General features: G+C 40.7%; 1 protein-coding gene across 1 annotated transcript in view; it reads right to left on the reverse strand.

Annotated features, from left to right (window-relative positions):
* Nucleotides 1–4,931: 4,931 nt before the first annotated feature.
* The window catches only part of LOC309396680 (mitochondrial adenyl nucleotide antiporter SLC25A23-like), a 38,849-nt gene continuing 16,239 nt past the window's right edge, over nt 4,932–27,541 (reverse strand). The window contains exons 3-10 of the mRNA XM_081962013.1: nt 23,484–23,571; nt 22,808–22,919; nt 15,545–15,703; nt 14,524–14,676; nt 12,928–13,035; nt 10,288–10,455; nt 9,902–10,052; nt 4,932–8,926 (exon numbers count right to left, since the gene is read on the reverse strand). Coding sequence (XP_081818139.1) covers nt 8,742–8,926; nt 9,902–10,052; nt 10,288–10,455; nt 12,928–13,035; nt 14,524–14,676; nt 15,545–15,703; nt 22,808–22,919; nt 23,484–23,571 — 1,124 coding nt within the window. The 3' untranslated portion in view covers nt 4,932–8,741. The remainder of the gene's footprint in view (nt 8,927–9,901; nt 10,053–10,287; nt 10,456–12,927; nt 13,036–14,523; nt 14,677–15,544; nt 15,704–22,807; nt 22,920–23,483; nt 23,572–27,541) is intronic.

Here is a 27,541-nt window from a genome sequence, read left to right on the forward strand (position 1 = left end):
GCGGGAGAACTGAAGCGCGCCTTTCGACCATCACAGCGAAGAAAACGCGCAGCCAACCGCGGTCGATCCAAGAGACAGGAACCATCGAGTGAAGGCAGTGTACACTTCCGCTTTACTTTCCCGGAGGTCTAAACCCATTGGTCGAGAAGTCAGGGAGGTGGGCGAGGCGTCTTGTGATTGGCATGCGCTATTCGGCTAGAGGCGTGACAGAGAGCCTTCCCCGCTCCCTTCGGAAACAGGCAGGCGGTGGAAAGGAGAGGAGGAGCTTCTTGGGAGGCTGACCCATGCGCTTTCTGGAGAGGGGGGGGGGACGGACAGCGAGGCTGAAAAATCGTTTCAGAGCGAAAGGCAAGAGCTGCTCGCGAATGGGTGCTCTGTTCCCCACCCCTATTCCTCCAATAGGTCCCTTTGCTCCAACTGCAGGCTGACTGGATGACCTTTTGCGAAGAGATCGAAACGACACACCAGGCATATAAAGTGCCCGAAGTCACCGGGAATCGAGCTGACATGTTTAGGATGAACTGCTGCGGTTGCATCTGCACGCTTATTTATATTAACGTTTCGAAAGAGAACTGGATAAGTAAATGAAGACTTAAAGGCTTTTGAAATGTTTGAAAGTTTGGGCTCGAAACCAAGAAGTCCTGCGCTCCTTTCGGCATGGAAGCCGGATGGGTGACTTTGTTTGCCCCGCCGCTCAAATCAGCTCACCTCACCGGCGAGATGTTGTGGAGAAAATAGAAGGGAGCCGAGGGAGGCATATTAGGAAGTTTGCTGCCTTGAGGATATTTATTTAAAAAACTAGCTGTACCCTGCCACGCGTTGCTGTGGCCCAGTATTGTTAAATGGAAAAGAAAGAAAAGAGAAAGCGCAAATTTCTAATATGTTTAATTTCACAATGTTTGTGGGCATACTATATTTTTGGTTGTTCCATTCTGTGTGCAGATATAGAGATTGTCTGGTTTGCCGACTCTGGAACACGCAACATATAATTGTCGGCATGGACGTAGGCAACATGCCCGGCAGCGGCGGCAACAGCATTGTAGGGAGCGGAGAATAATGCCCAGGGGTTGCCCCATAACCCAGGTCGGGAACATGGAGCCAGGAAATGGGTCTCCCAGGGGGTCTGCTGGCCGAAGCGCGGGCCTTCGCAGACCGCAATAGAAACAAAGTCTGTGCGCTGTGTGAGGGATCGCGAGGCTTGAGGCCTGGCGCGGGCCAGCTCAGCCACCCCACCAAGAGGAGCACTTTCCTCTGTTGCCTCTGAAGGCGGCAGGCGCGGCTGCTGTGGATGTAAGTGGAATGTGGGGTCCATTCCCTCCAAAACGGCCATTATATTCCTCCCTGCGCTCCGTCTCCCGGGCAGGCTGAGCAAGAGCCCAGGGCCAAGCCCATAATCCCATTGGCCACAGCCTCCATTTCCAAGAGCAGGCTGTTCAGTCGCCCCCAGTGCAGCCCGGGAGACAGCAAAGAGCCTCGGGAGGGTGTGGGAGGCTGTTTTCACCCTCCCCAAGCTCCTTGAAGCCTCTGGAGCCTGGGGAGGGCGAAAAACGGGTCTATCACAAGCCAAAAGGGGGCTCATGTGCGCATGCGCAAGGGGGGTCGCGCACATAGCATTATGGGTATGGCACGCTCGCGCACGACCTCCTTGCGCTCCCCCTTTTGTCACGGGAGCCCAAAGTGGTTCTCCATCGCTGATCTTTAGTGTTGTCATCTTGTGAGCTCCTTTTAATGTACATGGAAATTAATATTAGCTAGAATTTAGAACAGGTGTGTCCCACTTGAGGCTCACAATGCAATCGGAAACATTGAAATGGAATCGTGAAATATTTAGTATAGCGTGTGTTGCTTTTAGGTCCAGCATATGGCGCTGGTTTTGAAAAACATGTTTTTACAATGTCACAGGTGTGACATCTATATAATATACGTATATAAAAACATGCGCGTATTCGAATGCAACGTTGTGTCAAAATTCCAAAGCAATCGGTGAAGAACTTTCAGAGATTTGAGATTTTGAACTAACAAACATTACTTTTTTATTTATATAGATGAAGGCAGGATATAAATAACTAAAAATAGAGGCGTTTACTGATTCACCTTTAAGTTTAGCTGTACTTAAAATTAGAATACATTACAGGTGAAACTCAAAAAATTAGAATATCGTGCAAAAGTTCATTTATTTCAGTAATGCAACTTAAATGGTGAAACTAGTATACGAGATAAGACTCATTACATGCAAAGCAAGATAGTTCAAGCCGTGATTTGTCATAATTGTGATGATTATGGCATACAGCTTATGAAAACCCCAAATCCACCATTTCAGAAAATTAGAATACTACATACAATCAATAAAACAAGGATTGTACATAGAACAATATCGGACCTCTGAAAAGTATAAGCATGCATATGTACTCAGTACTTGGTTTGGGCCCCTTTTGCAGCAATTACTGCCTCAATGCGGTGTGGCATGGAAGCTATCAGCCTGTGGCTCTGCTGAGGTGTTATGGAAGACCAGGATGCTTCAATAGCGGCCTTCAGTTCTTCTGCATTGTTCGGTCTCATGTCTCTCATCTTTCTCTTGGCAATGCCCCATAGATTCTCTATGGGGTTCAGGTCAGGCGAGTTTGCTGGCCAATCAAGCACAGTAATCCCACGGTCATTGAACCAGATTTTGGTACTTTTGGCAGTGTGGGTAGGTGCCAGGTCCTGCTGGAAAATGAAGTCAGCATCCCCATAATGCTCATCTGCGGAAGGAAGCATGAAGTGCTCCAAAATCTCCTGGTAGACGGCTGCGTTGACCCTGGTCTTAATGAAGCACAGTGGTCCAAAGTCCTGTTGCTCCTTGGTCCAAAGTCCTCTTTTCTGATGAGAGCAACGTTTGCCAAAAGCACCAAAAACTGGTTCAATGACTGTGGGATTACTGTGCTTGATTGGCCTCTCCATTCTTCCTCCATACTCTGGGTCCTTGGTTTCCAAATGAGATGCAAAAGTTGCTCTCATCAGAAAAGAGGACTTTGGACCACTGAGCAGCAGGACTTTGGACCACTGCTTCATTAAGACCAGGGTCAACGCAGCCATCTACCAGGAGATTTTGGAGCACTTCATGCTTCCTTCTGCAGATGAGCTTTATGGGGATGCTGACTTCATTTTACAGCTGCCCACACTGCCAAAAGCACCAAAACCTGGTTCAATGACTGTGGGATTATGCATGATTATACTTTTCAGAGGTCCGATATTGCTTTATGTACAATCCTTGTTTTATTGCATGTAATCTAATTTTCTGAGATGGTGGATTTGGGGTTTTCATGAGCTGTACGCCATAATCATCACAATTATGACAAATCACGGCTTGAACTATCTTGCTTTGCATGCAATGAGTCTTATCTCATATATTACTTTCACCTTTTAAGTTGCATTACTGAAATAAATGAACTTTTGCATGATATTCTAATTTTTCGAGTTTCACCTGTATATATTGCTAAAGTGGGAATAGTGATCACATAACCCTCTGGGACACAGTCTAACTGTCAATTGCCAAGCACCTGAACTTTGATTATGTGACCATGGGAATGCTGCAATGGTCATAAATGTGAAAATCAGTCATAAGTCATTTTTTTCATTGCTATTGTAACTTTAAACAGTGTCTAAATATAATGGTCTAAGGCTGTAACTCCCAAGAGAATTTCTTTTTACACACACACACAAGCAATTTTGATACTAGGTTTTTATGTTCTAGTATTCTTCTAAGCCACATAACATATAGCTACATCATACTAAGGGCAGTATGTTGGATATATAAGATTTTGGATAGCACAAATGTAATGGAGGGAGGGAGGCAATTCCCAAAATCTTTCACAATTATTTTTGAGAATAACCTGATAATCAGATTATTAGTGATAATCTACTACGATGTGAAAAGCCAACTAAATATAAAAACCCATTACTAACTGGCCATTGTCAAATGTGTGATTATAATCTTTGCCCCAATATGTATCATTTCATACTTGCTACTATATACCATTTTAATATCCATTCACTTTCTGTGAACATGTTTCATCTGTTTTCTTACCCTTCTAAAATTACTGTATGCCATCAGCAAATGTTTTTCAGCACACATCTCAATAAATTTATCCCTAGCTAAAATGTATTCATCCTAATGCAGATCTTCAGTATAGTGGTTAAGGCATTGGGCTAGTTATCTGAAGATCATGAGTTCTAATTCTGCTTTTGGCACAAAAATTACCTGAGTAACTTTGGGCCAGTGACTCTCACTTAGCCCCAGGAAGAAGAGAAAAACACTTCAAAAATCTTTCCAATAATACTGCAGGAATTAATCCTGTGATCACCATCAGCCACAACTGACTTGAAGGCACAAAACAAAAAATGGACCTTTGACACATCCTATTGTTTGCCATTAAATATGCAATCATTCCTACTCTGCTTCCTGTTCTTTAATCAGCTTTCAGTTTATAAAATAATTCCCATGACTTTTAAGTTTGCTTAAATATCTTTGGTTAGAGACTTTGTCAAAGGTCTTTTTGAAAAAAGAATATATATTTGTAGACAACTGTCAATACACTAAAGGATTACTGAGATAATGGCATTTTGCATGCTCTTGTTGATTGCTTTCACTGTATGGTATTAACTTTATCTTCAATAATTATTTCCACAAATGTACTCCATCTTTAGTTTTTTAATTGTGGCAACTATTACCTTCTAAAACAGCAGTGGATGATTATGGACATGAAGCCATTTTTCTGGGAACCCTGAAACCATGATTGCACTTCTCCCTTTTGAGTAAATTTTATTTTATTTTTCATTTTTCAAAATAATAGGTATATTAAGCCTTTGTTAGAGAACAGAGGCAAAATGAAGTATCATGTCTTCTCTGGTGTTTTTATGTTACTTCTAAATTCATTTCACAGATACCATGCTAAGAAACAAAGTTTAGAAAATGTGTTTTATTTTTCTCTTTCAAAATTTAACATAAAATGCATCAGGAGCAGTGGCAGACATATAGAGATATCTCACTGGAGTTAGATTCAGGCAAGATACGTCCTTAAAATATTATGAAACCAGTATATTAGCGTTTGTTCAGTTCCCCAAAACAAGACAGTTGGTTCTGTGTAAAAGTGCAAACTAGGTATCTAGTTTTTGTAGGGAAAACTTAAACTGGAGGCTATTTGATTTATCAAATGATCTTCCTTAGTCCAATTGGCATCTCAAAAGATCAGTAGATTTTCAGTGAGAAGTTCAAAACTACTATTGAGTTACAGTGCAACTTTTTTTAGCATTAAGATAACCTCCTGGATCAAATGAAAGACCTTTGTTTAATTAAAGACCCTGTTTTCCTCAGGAACCAACCAATCCCTCTGGAAAATCCTTATATAAACTATGACCACAGTATCTCTTTCCCATTTTGTTCACCCAGCAAACAGTATTTATAAATGAATTACATTTCTGATCCTGAAAATTCTGACAATTCAGTGAGATGTCATGGAGAGATTATCAATTGTTTAAAGCCATGCAAGTTGGTTGCTGCTACTGCATTTTGGGTATAACTACTGCCAGGAAAGCATTTGAGGACATCTTATCAAGCCTATTGCTTCTATTCCTGGACTCTCCAGATGTGCCAATGCCCACATCTTGGAATATGTCACATGTAAGTATCTCGTGCAAACCAGAGATTCTTCTTTTGAATATACATGAAACTGAAGAGGATGGGGAGATGAGACAATGGCAAGTTTCATACTTGTTTTCTCTATAATCTTCTTTCACATTCTCTACAAGATAAATGAGAACCTTCTTCCCTACAGGCACCAGGAAGGGGACAAAATATAGGTATGTGGATGGGTAGCAGAGATAGCAATTGGTGGCCTAATAGAGATACAAAAGGCACTTTCAATTTGGAACTTGACAATCCTGCGCCTTGTCCTTACTGAATCTTTCCTGTAAGAGGATGCAAGAGTGGCCAGAACTACTAGCCCAAAGATCCCAAAATAATATTGGGACATGCCAACTCTTGCCCATTCTACCTACTGAATCAATACACCAATGCCAATACAATTTTGGAATGCCCATTCAGAAGCAAGTTCTATTTAGTTCATGATATTAATGCTAAATAAATGGGTGTAGAATCCTACCCTTATTTTAATAAACTCATGAATGTGCAATATTCCCAATGAAAATAATGTTAACATTTCCCAGATGAAAGCAGCTTAGAAAAGACACAATCCTATTGTGCAAGGAATTGCATCTTTCTCTGTTTTTCATTCTGGTGAATCATTCTTCACCTTTCTCCCTGGAAAAATCTTGTATCATCCTGAACCTGGTGATGCAGTGGTTAGAATGCAGTATTGCAGCCTGACTCTGCCCACAGCCTCAAGGCTGACTCAGCCTTCCATCCTTCCGAGGTGGGTAAAATGAGGACTCAGATTGTTGGGGGCAATATGCTGACATTATAAACCACTCAGAGAGTGCCGTAAAGCACTCTGGGGTGGTGTATAGTCTAAGTGTTATTGCTATCCTGTTTTCTCACTCATACATTTAATAACCAAATGAGGTAGATCTTACGGAACTGCAAGCTCGTATACATGATCCACTCTCTTACAGATAAGGTGGACTGTAGCGAACATGCCACTAAAAACTCTATAGTGGGGCAAAACATCCACTGTCCTTGGCACTTCATTGGAAGGAGCGCCTTATAAGAACTTCCAAGAGGAACCAAAAACCCTGCCTTACTTGCAAGAGGTCTACTGAATGAGGTACTTTTCTCAAACGGAAGTGCCAATTCCCTATCTGATTACCTCTTATAGGTAACTAAAACTGAAGTAGCATTCTAGTCCGACAAAAACAAACCCTCTCCCATTTTTGAGCATTCGTTTTTGCAGTCTCTCCCACTTCCCCTGTATCAATCTACTTCTAGTATCGCTACGATTGTGGCAGACACTCAGATGATAGTCTTTCAAGGGTGTGACTCAAATTCCAAAAGTCATATTATTGTATCAACCATTACAGCTTTCTTTAACATGTATATATTTTGCTGGAAACAAGGGGAACCGTATAATTAACACTTCTAGAGGACATCAGATTGGAAAAGGCAACAGCAGCTCTTAAAAAGTGATAGTGGAACAGGTATGTTACCTTCCCATTCATGGCTGTGATCCTCTCAAATGCAACTGGCTGGTGTGAGAGATTGCATAGAAGCAGGGGACAAGGATTTGGTTTATCTGAGAAGAGGCAACATGTCCAGATGTGAGAGATGTGGGAAAATAGGTCTTCAAAGTGACTCAACCCTAACAGCTTTCAGGATTTTGTACCCACCCCAGAACAATATGGAAGATTTATTCCTGAAATCCATGTTGCTCTTGCTTACTTGGTTTTGCCAACTATGTTGGGTGTGACAGAATGACTCCGCGGCCTTCTCCAGTATGATTCTTCCACGTGAGTACCAGGTTACCCGTTTTGAATGGGAAGATGAAGTGGAACATTTATTGAGACGCTGGTAAAGGGGAATTTTGTGAGAAGAGGATCTGTGGACTGAAAAGATCTATAGCCCCCATCCTGCCTTTTCCAACATAAAGAAAAAAACGAATGCCCAACTGCAATGTAATTCAGCTGGTCATAAATAAAAGAGGAGAGCAATACAAAGCAGAGCCCATAGAAATCCTGAATGCATGGCTTCAAGGACCTTAACAATGGCAACAATGAAGCTAGTATAGCTACTGCAGGTATCTCAAAATGAGTAGAAATATGTACACACCATATTAGGGGATCTCAGATGGTTACCACAAAATAGTAGCCCTTGTAATGTATTCCAACATTCTCTGCTCCCTCAGAATAGAAGGGAATGGGAATAAAACGGGGGAGGCTTCAGTTCCGCCATAGGGGTCAAAGTAGAGACCGCAATCTAGCCTTACAAGTTAAAAACAGTTAATGTGCAAAATATACAGACAGTTTCCATAGTACAGAGACAAGTAAAGTGGATCTGGGCTAAATTGCAAATACCAGGGGCTCCAGCACCCCTAAAGGTTCTAGGAGGAATGGAAGCAGGAAGAGTCAAAAGGAATTCATCATTGCAAATAGAAATGCTAAATGAAGAGTGGAATCTATTGGCCAAAGTCCTCAAAAATTCAGATATTTCTGAATATCTTCAGAAGAATTCGGTGGACTCCAGGGAATAATCACAGATATTCTAGTGCCGTCAATGAATTGTCTCTGAATGTATTTCCTCCAGTATTGAAAACTGCTAACAGGAGTTAGTAGGGCTATTTATCAAAAGTCAACCCATTTCACCGGCAATTGTTTGAAATCTGCCAATCATGGTCAACTTAGCTCATTTTCCGCTAAATTATGACATGGCTGTTAATATGTCATGGTTCTCATGTTCAGTTGTTGGGGACAAGATGCATATGCAGGAGCAGCATATGAAACATGTCTGTTTGAGACCATCTCTGCAAATTCCAGAATGTGGGCAAGGAAAAAAAATTACCTCCAAGAGATCACTTTCCCCGCCCCACAACCAAGGCCTTCGCAGGATAAACCTGGTTGTTAGTGAGCAAGTTGGCTCTTGTTCATGGAGAAGTTTGTACTTTTGACCAAGGTGGCCTGGACCCAATCATTTCAAACACCCTCTTAGCTCTCCATTTCACAGCAATTACCGTAGGATACCCCCACCTTTGCTGCCCTTCCAACACCTTTCTTGTGAGTTGGTGCCCTGCACTTTGGTGACACAGGGTCCTCCTTCATCTAGATGTTACTCCCAGAGCCTGCTTCATGTTCTCATATACGACATAGCTGATGCTAACAGCAGGAATAACCTTCATGAAGTTGGGGGCGATGCCACGGTAGAGACCCAGGAACCCTTCCCGGGAAAGGATGTTTCTAAAGAGACCCAGCATGGTTAGCTGTGGTGCACCTTCAATTGATGCTGCAGTGAGAGAGTGAAAAAAAGAGGAAAGATTAGTAGGATGCCTGGCACAACATACCTGATAAACCAGGTGAAGTTCAGACACTCTTGTTTGAATAGGATCATAGGTCCTACATGGCTCAGACTCAAACCCATGGGACAGAGCCTGAAAGTGCAGAGACAGAGAAGGACAGACAGATCAAGGCTTGAAGTATTGCATGCCAGAATTCGAACAGGACCTAAAGATAACCTCACAGAATTGGGACAGAACCTACTAACTACATCTAGATTCTCAGAGTCAATGCTCATTGTTTATATAATAAATTATAAAACCTGAAACAACAAAGAAAAAAAACCTGATTTCTATTAGTTCTAGCTCCTCATGTTGAAAACTGATTCCTCCTTTTTCCTGGAGGAACAGACAACCATGAACATACATGTCAGATTTGAAGACCTGTTAATTTTAACGTGACTGAGGCCCAGGATGAAAATTTTATTTACCTTTCCTACCCCATTTTCCTTCTCAGTTTCTTTCCCACTAATCTCCCCTATGTCTACTCCTCTGTTACTAAGATTATCTTCTCTGTTATGATTAAGGTAAAGGTTCCCCACGCACATATGGGCTAGTTGTTCCTGGCTCTAGGGGTCGGTGCTCATCTCCGTTTCAAAGCCAAAGAGCCAGCACTGTCCGAAGACGTCTCCGTGGCCATGTGGCCGGCATGACTAAATGTCGAAGGTGCACGAAACGCTGTTATCCTCTCACCAAATGTGGTTCCTATTTTTCTACTTGCATTTTTACATGCTTTCGAACTGCTAGGTTGGCAGAAGCTGGGACAAGTAACAGGAGCTCACGCATAGCAATAGGGATTTGAACTGCTGACCTTTCTGATCGACAAGCTCAGCGTCTTAGTCATTGAGCCACCACATCCCTCCTGTTATGGTTATCCCACCTATAATGGCTGTCAACCTTCTCCATTGAGGATGCTCCTTTCTTACCTTGTGCCTGCATCCGGGTTCTCACCAGGGCTAGGGGATAGCTGGCAATTTGGCCACAGGTACTGGAGACGGTGCCACAGGCCAAGAGGACCAAAACTCCTGGGTCAGCGGTGTTCTTGCTGTACTTCTGTAACCAGGTGTTCTTCAGTGTCTTTGTTGAGAAATGTGAGTAAGGGAGTAAAGTGATCTGGGCATCAAAAGCTGAGCACAAATAAATTGCAGAAAAGGGAGGGAAGCCAAATAGGAACCCCCTTTTACCCGTGAATAAGCACTCTTCTAAGTATGAATAACTAACCCTCAAAAAGTGTTCTAAAGAAAGAGCAGGTCAGCCTAGCCTCTTCCTTAGATACCTCCCTTATTCTTTGAATCCACACCCAGCCACTGACCTCATAAACAGCCAGGTCGATGCCAGCATAGGGGATAATGCCCAACATATTTGGTAGGTAGCCCTTGTAAAAGGCAGGGATTCCTTCCTTCTGTAGGATCTTCCTGGCACAGTCTGCCACACCTGAGTACTGGCCTGTTTTGCCAAGGGCCAATCGTGTCTTCATAACCTAGTGGGAAGAAAAATTAATTAATCAGATGTTAAAACAAGAAAGCATTCTCGGTACCTGCATCTGTTTCTTCCAATTACACATCTTCCTTGCACCTACTTTCAAGAGTCTTCTGCAAGTGTTTAGTTAAAAAATGTCGCATCCATTTCCTTTTTCCTGGTGGCTTGTAGGATGTCAAATAAAAAAATAGATTGGGCCAGACCATTTTGGTTATGATGCATCTCATGCATGCTACTCTTGGTGAATGGGGTTCCCCACCTCTGCAAAAAAGGAATGGCTTTTCCAAGATAAACAGCTGTCAATCCAATTGTCTCTACCTAAACTGACAGTGTTTTCTTATTGCTTTATTTTGTCCCTCAGATCATGTACTTAAAAATTTCTAATTAGGGAAAAAACCCATTAAGCAATCTATTCCATCTGAAATTGGTGGTACAAATTCTTTATTAGGCTAACATTTGAAATTGATAATGAATTGGAGGAATATAGAATGTAGAAATTAGGGATGCCTTTTCAGATAAATAGGGTTGCCCGTGATAGGCATTCTGAATTCCTGTGAAATGTGGAATAACCTAGCTCTGTTGGGAGTCATGATCTCCATTAAAAAATCCATTTTTCAATCAGGAATACTTTAGGATACTGGATGTCTTTTGCATACTCAGGCTCTGGTGATGTCCAAGATTACATGTTATCAAATTTAGGTACTAACTTAGCTAATTTCAGTGGGGGGAAAAAGGAATTGGAACACAGGTCCTAAACTATATCAATTACTGCATTGGCTGCCTCTGATAGTTATTTGGAAAACAATAATTCATCTAACCTTATGGCAGCCAGGTAACTGCAGAACACAAACATTTTAGAAGTTTTGTTGATTGAAGATATATGTTTAAGCTATACTCAAGATGCCATTTTGATGATAGCATCTGGGTGTTGCAATCAGAGTCTTAACACAGTGCAACATCCGTGGTTTTTTAAATACAGTTTATGTTTTGTGCTTCTTTTACTTAAATGCTAGATATGATTTTATGTTAGCTTCTTTTACTGTTTCTATTTTATTGGTGTTTCTATTTATTTGTGTTATTGGTATTGTAACTGTTATCATGTCTTGGAAATCACGATGACCAAAAGCAGATTAAAAATAGTTTAAATATGTACAAATCAACAAAAATTGGATTTTGGTCTGCTAATGCTGCTTCCTGGATAGCATTTAGCTAATATCCCGGATAAATTGGAAATGAAGATTCATGACATATATCTCTGGTATTGGTATTAAGATCACTCTGTGTCCCTCTCCTTCCCAAACATGGAACCAAGATAGAAAACAGATGCCTTCTGAACTATTATCAATTCTGCCTGAATTTCCCCATGAATGTAAGGATGTGTTGAGAAGGAACATCTCTCACATATCCATTCTTGCAGCGCGCAACTTTCTCCTTCCCGACGTTATCTTTATGTAAACTACAAGTACAATTCAAAACTCTTATGTCAAATTGGCATACTGGGCATATATATAGCATTCATTTTATATCAAAAAGATATACTAAGACTGTACTAAGAAAGGTGCTAGAAAGGCATAGAACACATATACCCCACACATTATCATGGTCATACCTGGAATGAAGTGCATTTCTGAGCCTCTACCAGCAGTTTTAAGAAGGAATCCACAGTTAGGTAAATGCCCTCTCCTCTCCTCCCTACCAACCTTTGAGTAACTCTCGGCATGAGATTAAAATTGTATTTACTCTGGGCTGGAGCTTGACTGATTTATGTCATTACCTAAAGAAGCACATGCACTGTTAATATTATATAATAAAGTAAGCAGACTGAATGCTCATTCATCCTAACTAATAAATCATGGAAAAGTCATTTGGTAAAGTTTGGTTGGGCATCATCCAAAACAGCATTATTAGTACTATAGCAAAACTACAATTCTCATATCCTTTATTCAAAGGAATCTACTTAGTAGCATCTGCTGAACAGTATTCACATTTGCCTGAAGCTCCTAATTTATCTATTTTACCTATTTTTTCCTATTGTTATCATCACAATGGACCATATTTCCAATGATTTCATTCATTTTTAAAATCTAAGCAATGTTCTGTGTTCATATTTTTACACCTCTTCTGATTGGTCAGTTCATAATAAATGATAAGCATTCTGGAGATGCTTTTGTAAACTTGCAAAGTCCTCCACTTCCACACAAGCTGATAGAAAAAGACTTAAGAAAATTAGAAATACATCTTTCTAAATCTAAACCTTTCTAAATTTTAGAAAGACATCTTAGAAGATTATTGGGGAATAAAGGTACTAAATTGGAAATAATTGCAGCTGAAGCCTAAACCTGACCCTGTGGTGATGGTTGGCTTGGACACATTCCTGGAATTGTTTGAGGAGTATACATTTTGATTAAAATGTCACTTGTTGGTAGAGGGCATGGCCTTCAGACACTGTAGTACCAAAGAGGGGCAATTTTACCTCCATGGGGTAGATTATGGTCTGTGCTGTGGCCCCAGCCAGTGAGCCAGCAACAAATCTCTCCTGGACCCTCAAAGTTTCCTGTTGCCCACGAATTGCTCGCTTTATCTGCAAAGAAAAGCAACAGATATAGCCAGACTGGAGACTCCTCCATTTTCATCTCAATTAACTGAGTAAGGGCAGCATGCATAAGAAATTACTACATTTTATATCGGGGAATATCAGGAAAGGTATGTTGCTGCACTGGGATATCAGTTTTTGTAGGGATTTCAGTAATAAGCAATGAAATCTTCACTTCAACTTGTCTAGATCAGTTGCTTCATTTTGCTGAAATTTAGATTGAAGGAGAACAATGTTAGAACATATAGAATTTTTGTTATTGATTAGTCTTCTTCTCCTCAACTTTTTTCCCCAGGAGCTTAAGACATCACCCACCAGACTTCCTTCTCCTATTTGCATCAACAGAGGGATAGAATCAAGATCACGTGAAGTGTTAATACCATTTTATAATGCCTTGGTAAGGCCACACTTGGAATACTGCATTCAGTTCTGGTCGCCACGATGTAAAAAAGATGTGGAGACTCTAGAAAGAGTGCAGAGAAGAGCAACAAAGATGATTAAGGGACTGGAGACTAAAACATATGAAGAACGGTTGCAGGAACTAGGTATGTCTAGCTTAAGAGAAAGAAGGACTAGGGGAGACATGATAGCAGTGTTCCAATATCTCAGGGGTTGCCACAAAGAAGAGGGAGTCAAACTATTCTCCAAGGCACCTGAGGGTAGAACAAGAAGCAATGGGTGGAAACTAATCAAGGAGAGAAGCAACTTAGAACTGAGGAGAAATTTCCTGACAGAACAATTAATCAGTGGAACAGCTTGCCTCCAGAAGTTGTGAATGCCCCAACACTGGAAGTCTTTAAGAAGATGTTGGATAGCTATTTGTCTGAAACGGTATAGGGTTTCCTGCCTAGGCAGGGGGTTGGACTAGAAGACCTCCAAGGTCCCTTCCAACTCTACTGTTGTATTGTATTGTATTATTGTACTTTATTCTTAGAAGCGACTGAACTTAACAATTTGTCTCAAAGCATCCAGTGAGCTCCCATAGCAGAAAGCAGAGTTGAACCTGAGGACTCCCATTCCTAGTCAATCATCTAACTACTATTCTTTTTTGCAACAGATTACCAAGGGAGAATACCAGACAGAAAGTATGGTATTTGGCTCTGAATAAACTTCTAGTCCAGCTGTGACAGCAAGCTTGTAATCTGGGGGTCCTTCTGGATTCATGGTTCCTTTAAGAAGAGCAGATAGAAGCCTGGTTAAGAAAGACTTTGCTCACGTTTGGCTGATGCTTTTCAAAAATAGGGGACACTAGCAACTATCATCCCTTTGCCTTGTTGTAAAGGATGGACAAGTACAATGTGTATTATGGAGCTGCCACATTTGCAAGTTATGGCTGGTACAAGATATGCCATCCCAACTGAGAAGGAATGTCATCCACTATCATACTATAACACCTTTACTTTGAGAACCGCAGCAGTTGCGGCTTGCTTGTGGGTATTAAGTGTGCAGAGCTGCAGACACCTTTCAAGTCCATACCTGCTCATAAGCCATGAACTTGATGGCAGATTCGGGTGCAATCTTGAGAACGTTGACGCCATTGCCCCGCCACAGTGAGCATATGCCTCCCTCGTAAATCATGCCTTTCAGTCCACCAAGCACATTCATGCTGTTGTTCTTTGATGCATGGACCTGCAGGTAAGATGCAGACATAATGTTAGTCCCTGCCTACTCTATGAGAAGCTCTTGCTGATGACATAAACAAGAATAACCATGTACTGTATGTGAAAACATTGTACTGTTGGAGGGCTATTAAGGGTCTTTTAAGACCTTTAAAAATGGAGGCAATGTGAAAGACATACATGATGTAACTCTAATAATTCTTATTCATCAAATCTGTTAACTGCAATACTGTTAAAGCTGAAAAAGAGGGAGTGGCTATACATTCATCTTCCAAATATTTAGAAAGTCGAGGAAGCCTCTGAATTATAGAATATAAAGAAGGCATTGGCTTTGTTTGCTGAAGCCTCTGCATTCAAGGATGACAGGATAGAATGACACTTTGGGGGTATTACATGTGTTCCTTCACAAGACCTCTTTAACCATTTGTCTGAAATGGTATAGGGTTTCCTGCCTGAACAGGGGGTTGGACTAAAAGACCTTCAAGATCCCTTCCAACTCTTGCTATTCTGTTAACATTCAAACCTCTTATTCAGTCATGCTTTTGCTTCCACCTATCATTCAGCATGCAATTCAAATGGAGAAGACTACATTTCTTTTCTATTAAAATCTTGCTTTGATTGGCAGGTAGGTAGGCAGGGTGCTAAGAGCCCAGTTGTGCCAATGATGAGGGGAAGATGGGGAAAGTCATCCAGCACACAAATGTATATTTTGGACAACTACTCACTACACCTACGAAGATAATTTTCCCCAAAGGCCCCCCCCCCCCCCACTTCCCTTTGCATTTCTCTCCCCAAGAATTGTTGCTGCTTTCCAGGTACTGTTGCAAGGCATAACCCCACTCTCCTTTCTCAATCACAAATGCTTGTTAGCTCTTTGCCTGCATGAAAACTTTCAATCGATCCAACGGTGCAGTTCCAGTCCTAGAGACAGCACCAGCCATAGCTCCAGCTATGAGTTGTTTCCACCACATCCCAGTTTTCTTCTCTTTCTCAGAAAACTCATCAGGAACAGTGAGGCACTCTCCAATGTCAAGGACCTATCAAAACAAGGGGAAAAAATAAGGGGTCAAGCACTATTGGGAGAAATATGCTAGAGTCAAAAGTAATGGGCAAATATTCTAAAGAAACTCATATTCAAGTTTCATTATACTCAAACACTATTTGATAGGGTTCTTTTATTGGGTTATTATATTGATCATCAAAATCCAAACAGATAAGGATGGGCAAATCAAATATTAAAAGCTGGAATTGAAATTGAACCCAGGGTCAGAATATGCTGGGGATCACAACTCTGCATAACTGCTCAAAAAGCAAGTTCTATTCCCACCTTCCTGGTGAAGAAAGCTTAGAGAACACTTTATTTCCATAAACCTTTTAACCAAATCAAGTCATTAGAAATGTATTCATCTTCTCACATTCTGGCCTCTCTCTTTCTCCACTGACAAGCAAAGGCTTCCTACCACGTGCTGCTGTTGAGCCTTCCTACACTCCTGTTTCCAAAAATGTCTGAGTATGGAATGAACCGCAGTCTACATCCCAAGCCAAATCAGGGGTTGTAAATCAGAAATGAAGCTTGCCTGGTTAGCTGATGATCTGTTGAAAATCCTGCTCAAATGCACATGGAGGTTAATATTGAAAGCACTGTGCTCAGGAACTCACATAACTGAATAAAAAATGAAAACCAGGCCGGGACACATAAGACTATTTTGCAAGAAGCTATAGAAATGGCAGGAATTATCATATTAAAATAATCATAAGCATCAATGTATATCCTTATCTAAACTAGGAAAAAACCAGTCAAAAGATCTTGGTCTCTGCCCATTGGTCCTTTCTGTGTTGGCATTAATCCTTAGAGGTTTCCTTAGTCATGCTTTTTCCTTTTCTCAACATCACAGGTTTAAAGTCTTTTACCTGCTCTTTTTAAGGATGAAAAATAAAGTAATCCAAAAGGAGAAACTAGAGACTGAATCAACATAAGATTATAAACTGAATTGTGTAAATAACAATACAGCCCGTACTGTGAACTCTGCAAATTCTAAACATTGCCTTCCTAGCCAAAATGTTCCTTAAAAAAACACTAAATGTAGCTTCTAAGGCAAAACAAGCAATTCGTTTAACATTACTTCTCATTTTAAAGATCCTGGAAATGCACAGGTCTACAGGGAACAGAATGATACAGTGCAGCTGAGATAGTAAATTGATTCAATAGCAGCAACATAAAGACCAGAAAAACCAGATTAAAATATCTTCTCAATCAGGCAGCTCACAGATGACCTAGGGCAAGAATAGGTTCCCGGGGTTATCTTGAGGATAAAATGTTATTATGGTAAGCTCCTTGGAGGAAAGGCAGAATAAAAATACTGTATAACAAACCACTGAATTTATCCCAATCAACTGCAAAAATTACGTAATTATGTAAAGAATAACACAAAGAAACCAGTTGCTTCAGTGTTTAGCAGAAAGCGCAGAGGATATAGGTAGCATACAGAGATCATCAGCTCCTTTGTTGTGTGTTTGTAGGGTCTGATTAAGGACCCTATTAAAGGGGCAAAACAGACTCAAGTGCTGCTTTTTTATTACCAACACCAGAAGCAGAAATTAATTCTGCATGGAACCCAGTTTCTATAAACAGGCCTGCCAAGGTCCCTGTATTCCTCTTTTATGATGAGCTGCAAGACATAAACAGAATCAAAGAGGCTCAGTGAGGCAAAATAACTAGAAGCCTAAGGAATCTGGCGTGTAGAGCAAAAGAAGAAAAATACTGCAGAAGGAAGCACTGCCTGACCTACCAGATCAAAGTCTCCCACAATGGACTCCAAGCCTTTGCCGTGTCGATGGTCAGCCTCCCATAGTTCTACCAGGGTCAGCAGCTTTGCATCGCCATGGATCCCTGAGGCACTGGGGCCCTTCCTGATAGAAAAAAGCCTTTCCATGATGGGTAAGGATAGGCAAGATGAGAAGAAGGCAAGGAAGGGATGCAGCCAAGCCCTCCAGCAACCTTCTAATGGGATTGAAGAGCTAAAAGTGGATGGGGAGGGACTTGAAAGAATCCTATCAGCATTTGTGGATTATATGATGGGAAATGGACCTGCTCCAATCCAAGCAGAAAATCAGAAGCTGAGAAAGAACCAGATCTTTGGGAAAGGATGGACTTTTGAAATATTTTGATGCGGAAGAAGGCAAATTCAAGTGAAGCCTGGCTCCCACCAAATAGAATGTAGCGTATAATTCATTTGACATTTTCCTAACTTTAAAATAAAAGGAAATTGCACTCTTTTTTCATTTCAACATAGTGTTATCCATTGAAATGGGGCTTTGCAGGAAACCTTCCCATGGATTGCATACAGATTCCATGCATCTCCTAAAACCTGTCAGCAGATAAGGGGATACCATTGGTAACATAAACTGTCTTTTGGTCTCCATTCTATTCCAATCAATAAATTCCTCCTTATTTTCTGTGAATAAGGACTGGAATTCCAACCATCTTCTATCCTTATTAATCTCAAAGTACAACACAAAACAGAAGAATACTTCTGCTGAGATCAGATGATCAGACATCCCACTTTTTCTAATACAATCCTGGTTTAGAGTAAACTCCCTGCTCCCAAACTAGGAAAACATTAGTTTCTAGGAATACATCCAGCAATAGCTGGATAGGTAGCAGGAGGTTTCAGCTGCAAGACCATCAGATGATTAATACCAGCCACAATTCAGGAAATAGTTTCCATTTCATCACTTACTGAGCTTATAGCTATAGTTTTTTTAGTTTTTTGTCTGAAATTAATTTATTCCATTTGATAAGGGAAATACTATACCCTGGATGGTCAGTAGATGGCAGCAGCTGGTGTTTTTTATATCTCTCCGCTGCCATTTAGTGGATGCTGTAGCCTAGATATTTGAAGCCCTAATTGTGCCTGCTAGAGTATTTGATGTTTTGGATTAATATGGCAGTAATAAATATATGCAAAATAATGGTTTTTACTCTTGGAAATCTGGTCATCGTATGTTGAGTTTAATTTAAAATACATGATGGTTGGTAGGTTACATTTTTCTTGAGATTTGACTAGGCTGCCTTGACTTATACTTGACATATCCTAGGAAACTTCTACTTTCTTTGTACTCAGCACATCTGCTACAGATGACTTTGCGTTTAAATATAAACTTTAATCTGCCCTATTTCAATCAACTGATGAGATTAACACAGCGAGAAGATAGAGAACCTTGGCTAAAAGCCAGGCCAGAGATAACAAATTGTCAGACCCTCTTTTTCCTAGAGGATCCTCAGAGGGACATACGTATTTGGAAACCCAGATCAAAGGCAAATGTAACCTTTGAAATGGATACACGGACGTTTTGGCATATCGTAAAAAAGAGTTTTCAGGCTCCATCACAAAGGCCACAGAAATTGCATAAGTCAAATAGCATTCCAAGGAGAGGGCCTACTAATCAAAACCAAAGATAAAAATCAAGGCTACCCCCCCCCCCCATACCAGAAGAATTCTGCTGTGACGGATCTATCTAAATAAAATCTCTTGCCCACGGCAAACAAGGAATGGCCTCTGCTCTACGAGTGAGACCATCAAATGGCTTCACAATTAAAGGATCTTTGTTCAATTTTCCAAAAGAAAAGAAAGATTACATTCCAAGCATGTGGTCAGGAAAAATCCCACCATTCCAGATGGAACAAAACTGATTGGCAGGGGAATGGAAGAAAAAAGAGCTGGTTTAAATCAAAGGCAATATCTCACACACCAAATACAGGTAGTCTTTTACTTACAACCACAATTCAGCCCAAAATTTATGTTGCTAAGAGAGACATTTATTAAGTGAGTTTTGGCCCATTTTATGTCCTTTCTTGCCACAATTAGATTTCGACTTATATACAACTTTATAGCCCTCTCTACACTGTTTACAGAGTCAGCATATTGCCCCCCAACAACCTGTGTCCTCATTTTATTCACCTCAGAAGGATGAAAGGCCGAGTCAACCTTGAGCCTGGCGAGATTTGAACTGCCAAATTGCAGGCAGTTGGCAGTCAGCAGAAGTAGCCTGCAGTACTGCACTCTAACCACTGCGCCACCATAGCTTAGTTGTTAAGTGTGTCACTACAGTTGATAAGTTAGTCACCTGGTTGTTAAGTTAATTGATTTCCCCATTGACTTTGCTTGTCAGAAGGTCACAGAAGGTGATCACATGGGACGCAGAACAGTCATAAATATAAACCAGTTGCCAAACATCTGAATTTTAATCTTAGGATTATGGGAATGCTGCAAAGGTTGAAACTCTGAAAAAGGGTCATAAGTCACATTTTTCAGTGGTGTTCTAAATCTGAATGGTCAGTAAATGAAGTATAAGTCGAGGACTACATGTATGACTTCTGTCTCTCTGTTGCTGCTTTCTACCTGGCACTCTAGCTGCAGCCCACTTCCCTCCTCCATCATGCTTCTATGCAAAGGCATAGCCCCCCTGTTTCTTCTCTATTCTAATTTCCCTCTAGTCACATAATTTCCTCCACAAGTAGAAAATACCCAAGGGTGGGAACTGAATCAGTAAGTTAAAACCACAAGGAAAAAGTTTCAGACTAGACATCACATGAAGCAGTCATTCTCCTTTGTTGGAGGTTATTCTACTAATAATCACTGACTGAGATGGGAGGCCATAGAAATTAAATAAATAAATAAATCCTGTGCTAAGAGGACATTGATGATATCTAAAGTTCCTTCCACCCCACGATTTCGTTTACATTCTATGTTTTTGTATAGAAAGGCCAACAGAGTAAATCTGTTCCCTTTTTCTGGCATTGCATGTCCATCTTTAATAAATTATATTATTTCAGCATTTTAGGTTTTTTTTTCCCTTTCCCTTTTTTCTAACTTCCATAAATGCATGCCTTCCTTATGTCATAAAGATAACTTTAACACAGCATTTTTCAAACTTCGCAACCTTAAGATGTGTAGATTACAACTCCCAGAAATCTAGGAGTTGAAGTCCAGACATCTGAAGATTGCCAAGTTGGGAAAGATACTGTTTTAACATGTTTCCCCCATGTGTTTACAGACTTCAACCCCAGCCAATATCTGCAATATTCAGGAAAGCAGGAAGGAAGTCAAAGAATATAAGATAAATTTCCAGGTTACTTGTTTCTTGACTGATTTGCCAAAATCACAGACTTTCTAATTGGTGTGTGTGTGTGTGTGTGTGTGCGTGTGCGTCCATGTGAGGGAGGGGGGATGTAAAATGCAGAGTTGGAAGAAATGTTATTGCTTTTAAATGACAGAATTCAGCCACTCAGGTTTATGAATAAATAAAATCCCTCAAATTAGAATCTGTGTTTTAGCTAGGAAGCTTGTGGTTTAAAGTCAGCTATGAAATGGAGATTGCAAAGTAAATGTTATTTTAGTGTAGGCAACATAATGCTTATGAGCATGCATTAGCATCCCATGTGGCATCTATAGATGTCCATCTATAAAGGACATTAATAATGCATTTTAAAATTTAGTGAGACTGTCGACAACTCTACCACTGAACTACAGCAGTCAGTCTACAATTTCTTTCTCTTAACAAAGATGACCTACCTGGCCATAAGGACATAAAACTCTTCTTATCTATGTTTCTTGAAATGAGTGTCTTTCGCCGGTTACAAATAACAGAAATAATGATTGACGTGAAGACACAGCAAGGTACATAGAATGGAAAGGTTACTTTGCAATTCCAGAATTCTGTGTTCAAACATTTTTAAAAGGTGCAAGCATCTACACGTACAACTTAATTGTGTTCAGAGGATTGATCAGGAGCAGGGTGGGAGGAAAAGGAGGCTGAGGTGGGTAGATTAAATAGGTATAAGTCAGAATACCTCCCATCATGTCTTGTCCAGCAGTGTGGATAGGATATGGCAGGATTCTTTGCAATGAAACACTGAAGAGGATCAAACTGTGGGGGTGCTACCCTGCAATTCCACCCATAACAAAAAACAGAGAAGCAGGAACATGATGCAAAAGAAAACTCATGTTTGGATAGTTCTCACTCAAATAATGTATGCTCTAAATCAGTGTTTCCCAACCTTGGCGACTTTAAGTCCTGTGGACTTCAACTCCCAGAATCCCCCAGCCAGCATAGCTGGCTGGGGAATTCTGGGAGTTGAAGTCCACAGGACTTAAAGTCGCCAAGGTTGGGAAACACTGCTCTAAATAATATCCTCCCCCCTCCAAAAAAAGTCAATGAAATATTTCATTTATTAAATATATATGCCACTCATCTCCCTAATAAAGAAATCTCCCTGAGCTCTTCCTCCAGTTTTCCCTTAATCGGTGGCCTCATTTGATGATGTCTACTTGATAAAGAGAATGCAGATGCTATCCATAAGACTCTCCCAATCTTAAGAATCTTCATAATGTCCTCCATGCAGCCCACGGTCAGGAGTGATGGCAGTTGTAGTCCAATAACATCTGAAGGCTCTCCCCCTCCCCCATAGAATGAGTGGGCGGACAACGGCTTTATAGTCCCATTCAAGTTCTTGGTGCTCTTTATGTACATTTTCTCCCCATTGAGATGAAATCTAAACCAGGGTCTTCTAGGACACCCAAGAAGCTCCCTTGGAGCCCCTAATTTGAGACAGAGTTATTTCAGACCGAATATGTGGCAATAATTACAGCTGGCTGACAATATTCACTTCATTTTAATTTAATTTAATTTAATTTAATTTATAGACCGCCCCCTCTCCCCAAAGGGACTCGGGGCGGTGTACAGACCACAATAAAACAATATACAAACTTAAATAATTATAAATACCCATTAAAACAAATTATATGATAGGCTGTACAATATAGTTAAAAATTAAAACAACCTATAAAATCTATCCCTAAACATTTCACACGGGGGAAACATATAGCCCACTAATGCAGTTGTTTAATGTAAGGAAGATATAAGTGTTCTTTTTTTCCCAAAGCTACATCCATGCTACATTTAATATCTTTCCTGGCCTAGTTGTCAGAGCAAAGAGATGTGACTTGCCTATGGGGTGTTTACCTATTGGGTCTAATTTCTTCTATTTCTGTAACTCCAAGCTTGCCAACTTTCAAAACAGTGGAGAGGAATGGCGTAGGTGAGATCCCAGGCCTGGCTAGATGGGAAATATGACTTACCATTGAGTGCTTCCAATGGTGCACTATCTCTTCCATGTTCTCTAATGGATTGAGGATGAAGTGATCTCGCCATTCATTCCAGTCAATGGTCATAGTGCCATCTTTGTCGATGCTGCAAAACACAAGCCCACATTGTAGCGAGGGGAAGGAACTATACTGGGTTGATTCTACCCCCCTTTAGGAAAACTGAAGCTTCACTGTAGAAACAAGGGGACAACCTAGAACAGAGAGGATGCTTTGCTCAAATGGTAGGACAGAATGCAGAATAGAAATCCCAGTGTCTTTGCTGGAACTCGGAGGAGGAGCAGTTCTAGCCCTGAGAGTGAAAACTCTATATAAAATGCTCAGAGAAGCGGTCTCTGGAAATCTATTAACCGGTGTCACCAACACCAGGGCTTCACAAGGCATTTTAACTTCCCACTCTCAACACATAGGGAAATAAACATGACAGATTCAGGGAAGGCACTGAGAGCTGATAGGATAAATCAGAAGCCTCAGATCATTCCTGAGCACTGTCCTTTCCTCCCAACCTTTTAGTCCAGCTGGTCAACAGAAATGAATGCAACTGCTAGGTTTCATTCCAATCCAACACAATGAAATACCTCTGGGCCACAATTCAGATATTGCAGGATAAGGAGATAGGAGGAGCGCTAAGCAAGAACAGTTTGAGTCTCACCTGTGCAAGATTTTCTCCGCTTGCTGGAGAGAGATGTAAACTCCCAGGCCCTGGAAAGTTTGCTGGATCTCAGAGACATCGATCTGGCCTGCAACAAAAATACAAAGACAAGGAACATGGCTATCCATTTGGGGGATTAGGGCTCAGTCCAGGAAGCTTACCGGTTAGGAGGAGCCTAGAAGGGTTCTAGCAGGATGAAGTGAGCTATGCTCAAAAATTTCATGGGACTAAGAAAGGATCCATTTTTCAGGGCTGCATATTGCAAGTGCAGGGAAGGAGACTATAAAATCAGCCATCCCTGTTTTCCAAACTGCCAATATTTAGCCCTCTGTCAATCTTCCAGGCTTGAAGAGGAACTGATGGGGAGTTAGAGCAAATGCTTAAACGGCTAAAGAACAAACAGCCTCACAGGGCTGTGCAAGAGACCAAAAGGGAGATTGGAGGGCTGTACTAGAAGAGAGAATGAATGAAAAGGAGAACACAGAGCAGTCAATATAAATGAGTGCTGGGTGAAAAAGAAAGCATAGCTGGAAAATGGGCTCCCGCAACACTGTCAAAAGATCGATCAGCTTTGTTTCTACAAGTCCATGCTTGTAAAGGATGACATGGTTAACATGTGTCTCAATGTTATGCCCCAAAGGCATCAATTTGGTCCCAGCTCCAGGAAATGCTTTGCTAAAACTAGGAACACAAGCAAAGCGGTGTAAGGTCTGGGTAGGGTCGTATTGGCCACAAACCATTGAACAATCAACCAGCTTTCTCCCTCCCAGAAGGTTTGGAAAAGTATGGAAAAAAAGAGTGATGATAATTGGGTTATACTGTTATTTTCTATAGTTGTAATGTTTAAATTAGCACCAAGAGCACTTTGTAAATCCAAATATTGATGAATTCATAAAGCCTGCATGTATTCTCAGACAGAGCAAGGCTTTCTTCACTAGACCTAAAAATACTAGAGGCAAAAATAGAAAGCTGGATGGTAATTTTGTTTTAAACAAATAACATTTTATACCAAATATTTGAGACTGATTAAGATGCCTAAGCAACACTCATTTGGAGAACTACAATACAAGCCAGGAGCGTAATGGCAGCTATCCTTATACTTCTAATCCCTATGGCTTTTTTCCCTTATAAATCTTTACAGTACAGTACTAAGAGTTTACAAGTCAGCGGTGGATGATAGTATTGATATACAAGCCACCTTGTCAGGTTCACACATCATATAATGTGGTTTGTTGATTATAGCTTAGTATTCTGTTTGAATCTATTAACCCGGGTTTTAACCATATTTTTCATCTTAGTTGTAAACATAGCTGCTAGTGGACTTAGAATTTTCTCAATGGACTATCTCAGTGGTTCTCAACCTTTTATACAATACAATACAATAGTAGAGTTGGAAGGGACCTTGGAGGCCTTCTAGTCCAACCCCCTGCCTAGGCAGGAAACCCTATACCATTTCAGACAGATGGCTATCCAACATCTTCTTAAAGACTTCCAGTGTTGGGGCATTCACAACTTCTGGAGGCAAGCTGTTCCACTGATTAATTGTTCTAACTGTCAGGAAATTTTCTTCTCAGTTCTAAGTTGCTTCTCTCCTTGATTAGTTTCCACCCATTGCTTCTTGTTCTACCCTCAGGTGCCTTGGAGAATAGTTTGACTCCCTCTTCTTTGTGGCAACCCCTGAGATATAGGAACACTGCTATCATGTCTCCCCTAGTCCTTCTTTCTCTTAAGCTAGACATACCCAGTTCCTGCAACCGTTCTTCATGTTTTAGTCTCCAGTCCCCTAATCATCTTTGTTGCTCTTCTCTGCACTCTTTTTAGAGTCTCCATATCTTTTCTACATCGTGGTGACCAAAACTGAATGCAGTATTCCAAGTGTGGCCTTACCAAGGCATTATAAAGTGGTATTAACACTTCACGTGATCTTGATTCTATCCCTCTGTTGATGCAGCCTAGAACTGTGTTGGCTTTTTTGGCAGCTGCTGCACACTGCTGGCTCATATTTAAATGGTTGTCCACTAGAACTCCAAGATCCCTCTCACAGTTACTACTATTGAGCACGGTACCACCTATACTGTACCTGTGCATTCCGTTTTTGTTGCCTAAATGTAACACCTTACTCTTTCACCATTGAATTTCATTTTATTAGATAGTGCCCAATGTTCAAGTTTGTCAAGATCCTTCTGTATCTTAAGCCTATCTTCTGGAGTGTTGGCTATTCCTATTTTCTTCATCACGGATCCCCTTTAAATACCTGTTGTGGCCACGGACCATCAAGACTTAATTCAAGGTTTAAATCATAACATTTCTTCAAGCCTTTGCAGATCCCCTGTGACAACACTGCACCCACCCAGGTTGTCTGAGGACCACAGGTTGAAAACTACTGTGCTATTTCATACAGAAGTTGGGCTGCAAGCTCCTTTAATCTGCTAGTCAGCATGAGGAGGAAATGATGGAATTGGGAACACAATCATTTGGAGGGCAGCAAGTTGGATAATATTTACAGACGATCTGCAGGATTCACACAGAATATCAATTTAGCCTTGACTGCTGTAAGCAGCCTAGCTGATACAACTCTTTATTTGGGAAGAGTGGAGAGCATTTGCATAGGAATTGGGAGGGAGAGTGCAGCCCAACAAACATCACAGAACTAAATTTTAGGCAACGAAGAGTTGGCAAAACAGCAAGACTGTGTGGGAAAGTAACTAGTGAGGGAAACCAGCCATTTTAATCACCTCCATTTTTCCATTTGAAATTTCTGAATACTTTCATTCTCACAGGAAACCTAGCACGGTGCTGACTTACAGTATATTTTTTTTCCATTTGGAGAGCTGAAACATTTCCCCATTTTTACTTGAACAAGCATAAAACCATACTGGCATGATGTCTGCTGACCCCGTTACCAGTCCTTGCCTTGCTTATCATTTTCTTGCCTGTGTTCCATCCAACATGGATTTTAGATGGAGGCTGAACATATGGAACTAAGGATGACTTAAGTCTATCTCACTCATGGGCTGCTGAGGATGAAAAGGAAGAAATCTCATTGGGCACAGCCTGCCCATTAAAAAAATGTTGCCATAGCATGCCTGTAATTCAGTCAGTCCAAGTGGGAAAAGGGTCAGAGACTGTGTACTTAGTACAATAGAGGAATAGCACAAACAGGTCAAACTCTCTTCTCCCAGGACTATTCTTAAATACATGACTTGAATCACACAGCCTGCTAAGGTTTGAAGTAGTCTGTTTAGCTCTGGATTGACATGCTCTGAAAGCCCAGAAGTTATTATTTGTAGCCACTGATTGTATGGCTTAGTATGACATGGGAACCCACTCTGTCTTTGGCTTGGATTCATTGGGAAACGGCAGAAAAACTACCTTGGCCTTTACCCAGAGTAAAGAATCCTAGGAAATTAATTCATGAAAGAAAGAGGTTGCTTTAACCCAACAAGCTGCTTGGGGTTCATGGGAACTGTGTTCTGATATATTTGCATAGCTCAAGAAAGGATGCTTTAATTGGGTATTAGGAAAAAAACCATCTCCATCAGAACAATTATATAAAAAGCAGTTAAATGGCAGAACTGGAAAAACTGCATGCCTTTTTAAGAACAAATATGCAATTAGGTACACTGCATAGTTTCAATGCTGAATGTTTTATTACCCCAGAGATATCAGAATAAAAATAGGAATAGAACATTGGAAGCACAAGATGTGTTCACCGTGTTCAAAATAAGAAATTTCAACTACACTCTAAGACAAGATGCCATTAGCTATTCTTCCGAATTCAGTGAGCAACTATAAGATTAGTAGGTGGCACTTTTCCATTCTTTGTTTTGAGATCTGTAAATATATTGCCTCACCCTTCCTTATTTTAAGACAACTCAAAATAAGAAAGCAATGTTCACAATGTTTGTGCTGAGTCTACTATATCTTAAAGCGGTGGTGTGGAAAAGTCCTTAGACAAATTAGCTACCGTATTTTTCGGCGTATAAGGCGCACTGGAGTATAAGACCCACCAAGGTTTTGAAGAGGCTTTTTTTTTTTAAAAGTAGGTAGGTAGATAG

Source organism: Natrix helvetica, assembly GCF_964273705.1.
Source record: "Natrix helvetica genome assembly, chromosome: 1".
Taxonomy (NCBI): domain Eukaryota; kingdom Metazoa; phylum Chordata; class Lepidosauria; order Squamata; family Natricidae; genus Natrix; species Natrix helvetica.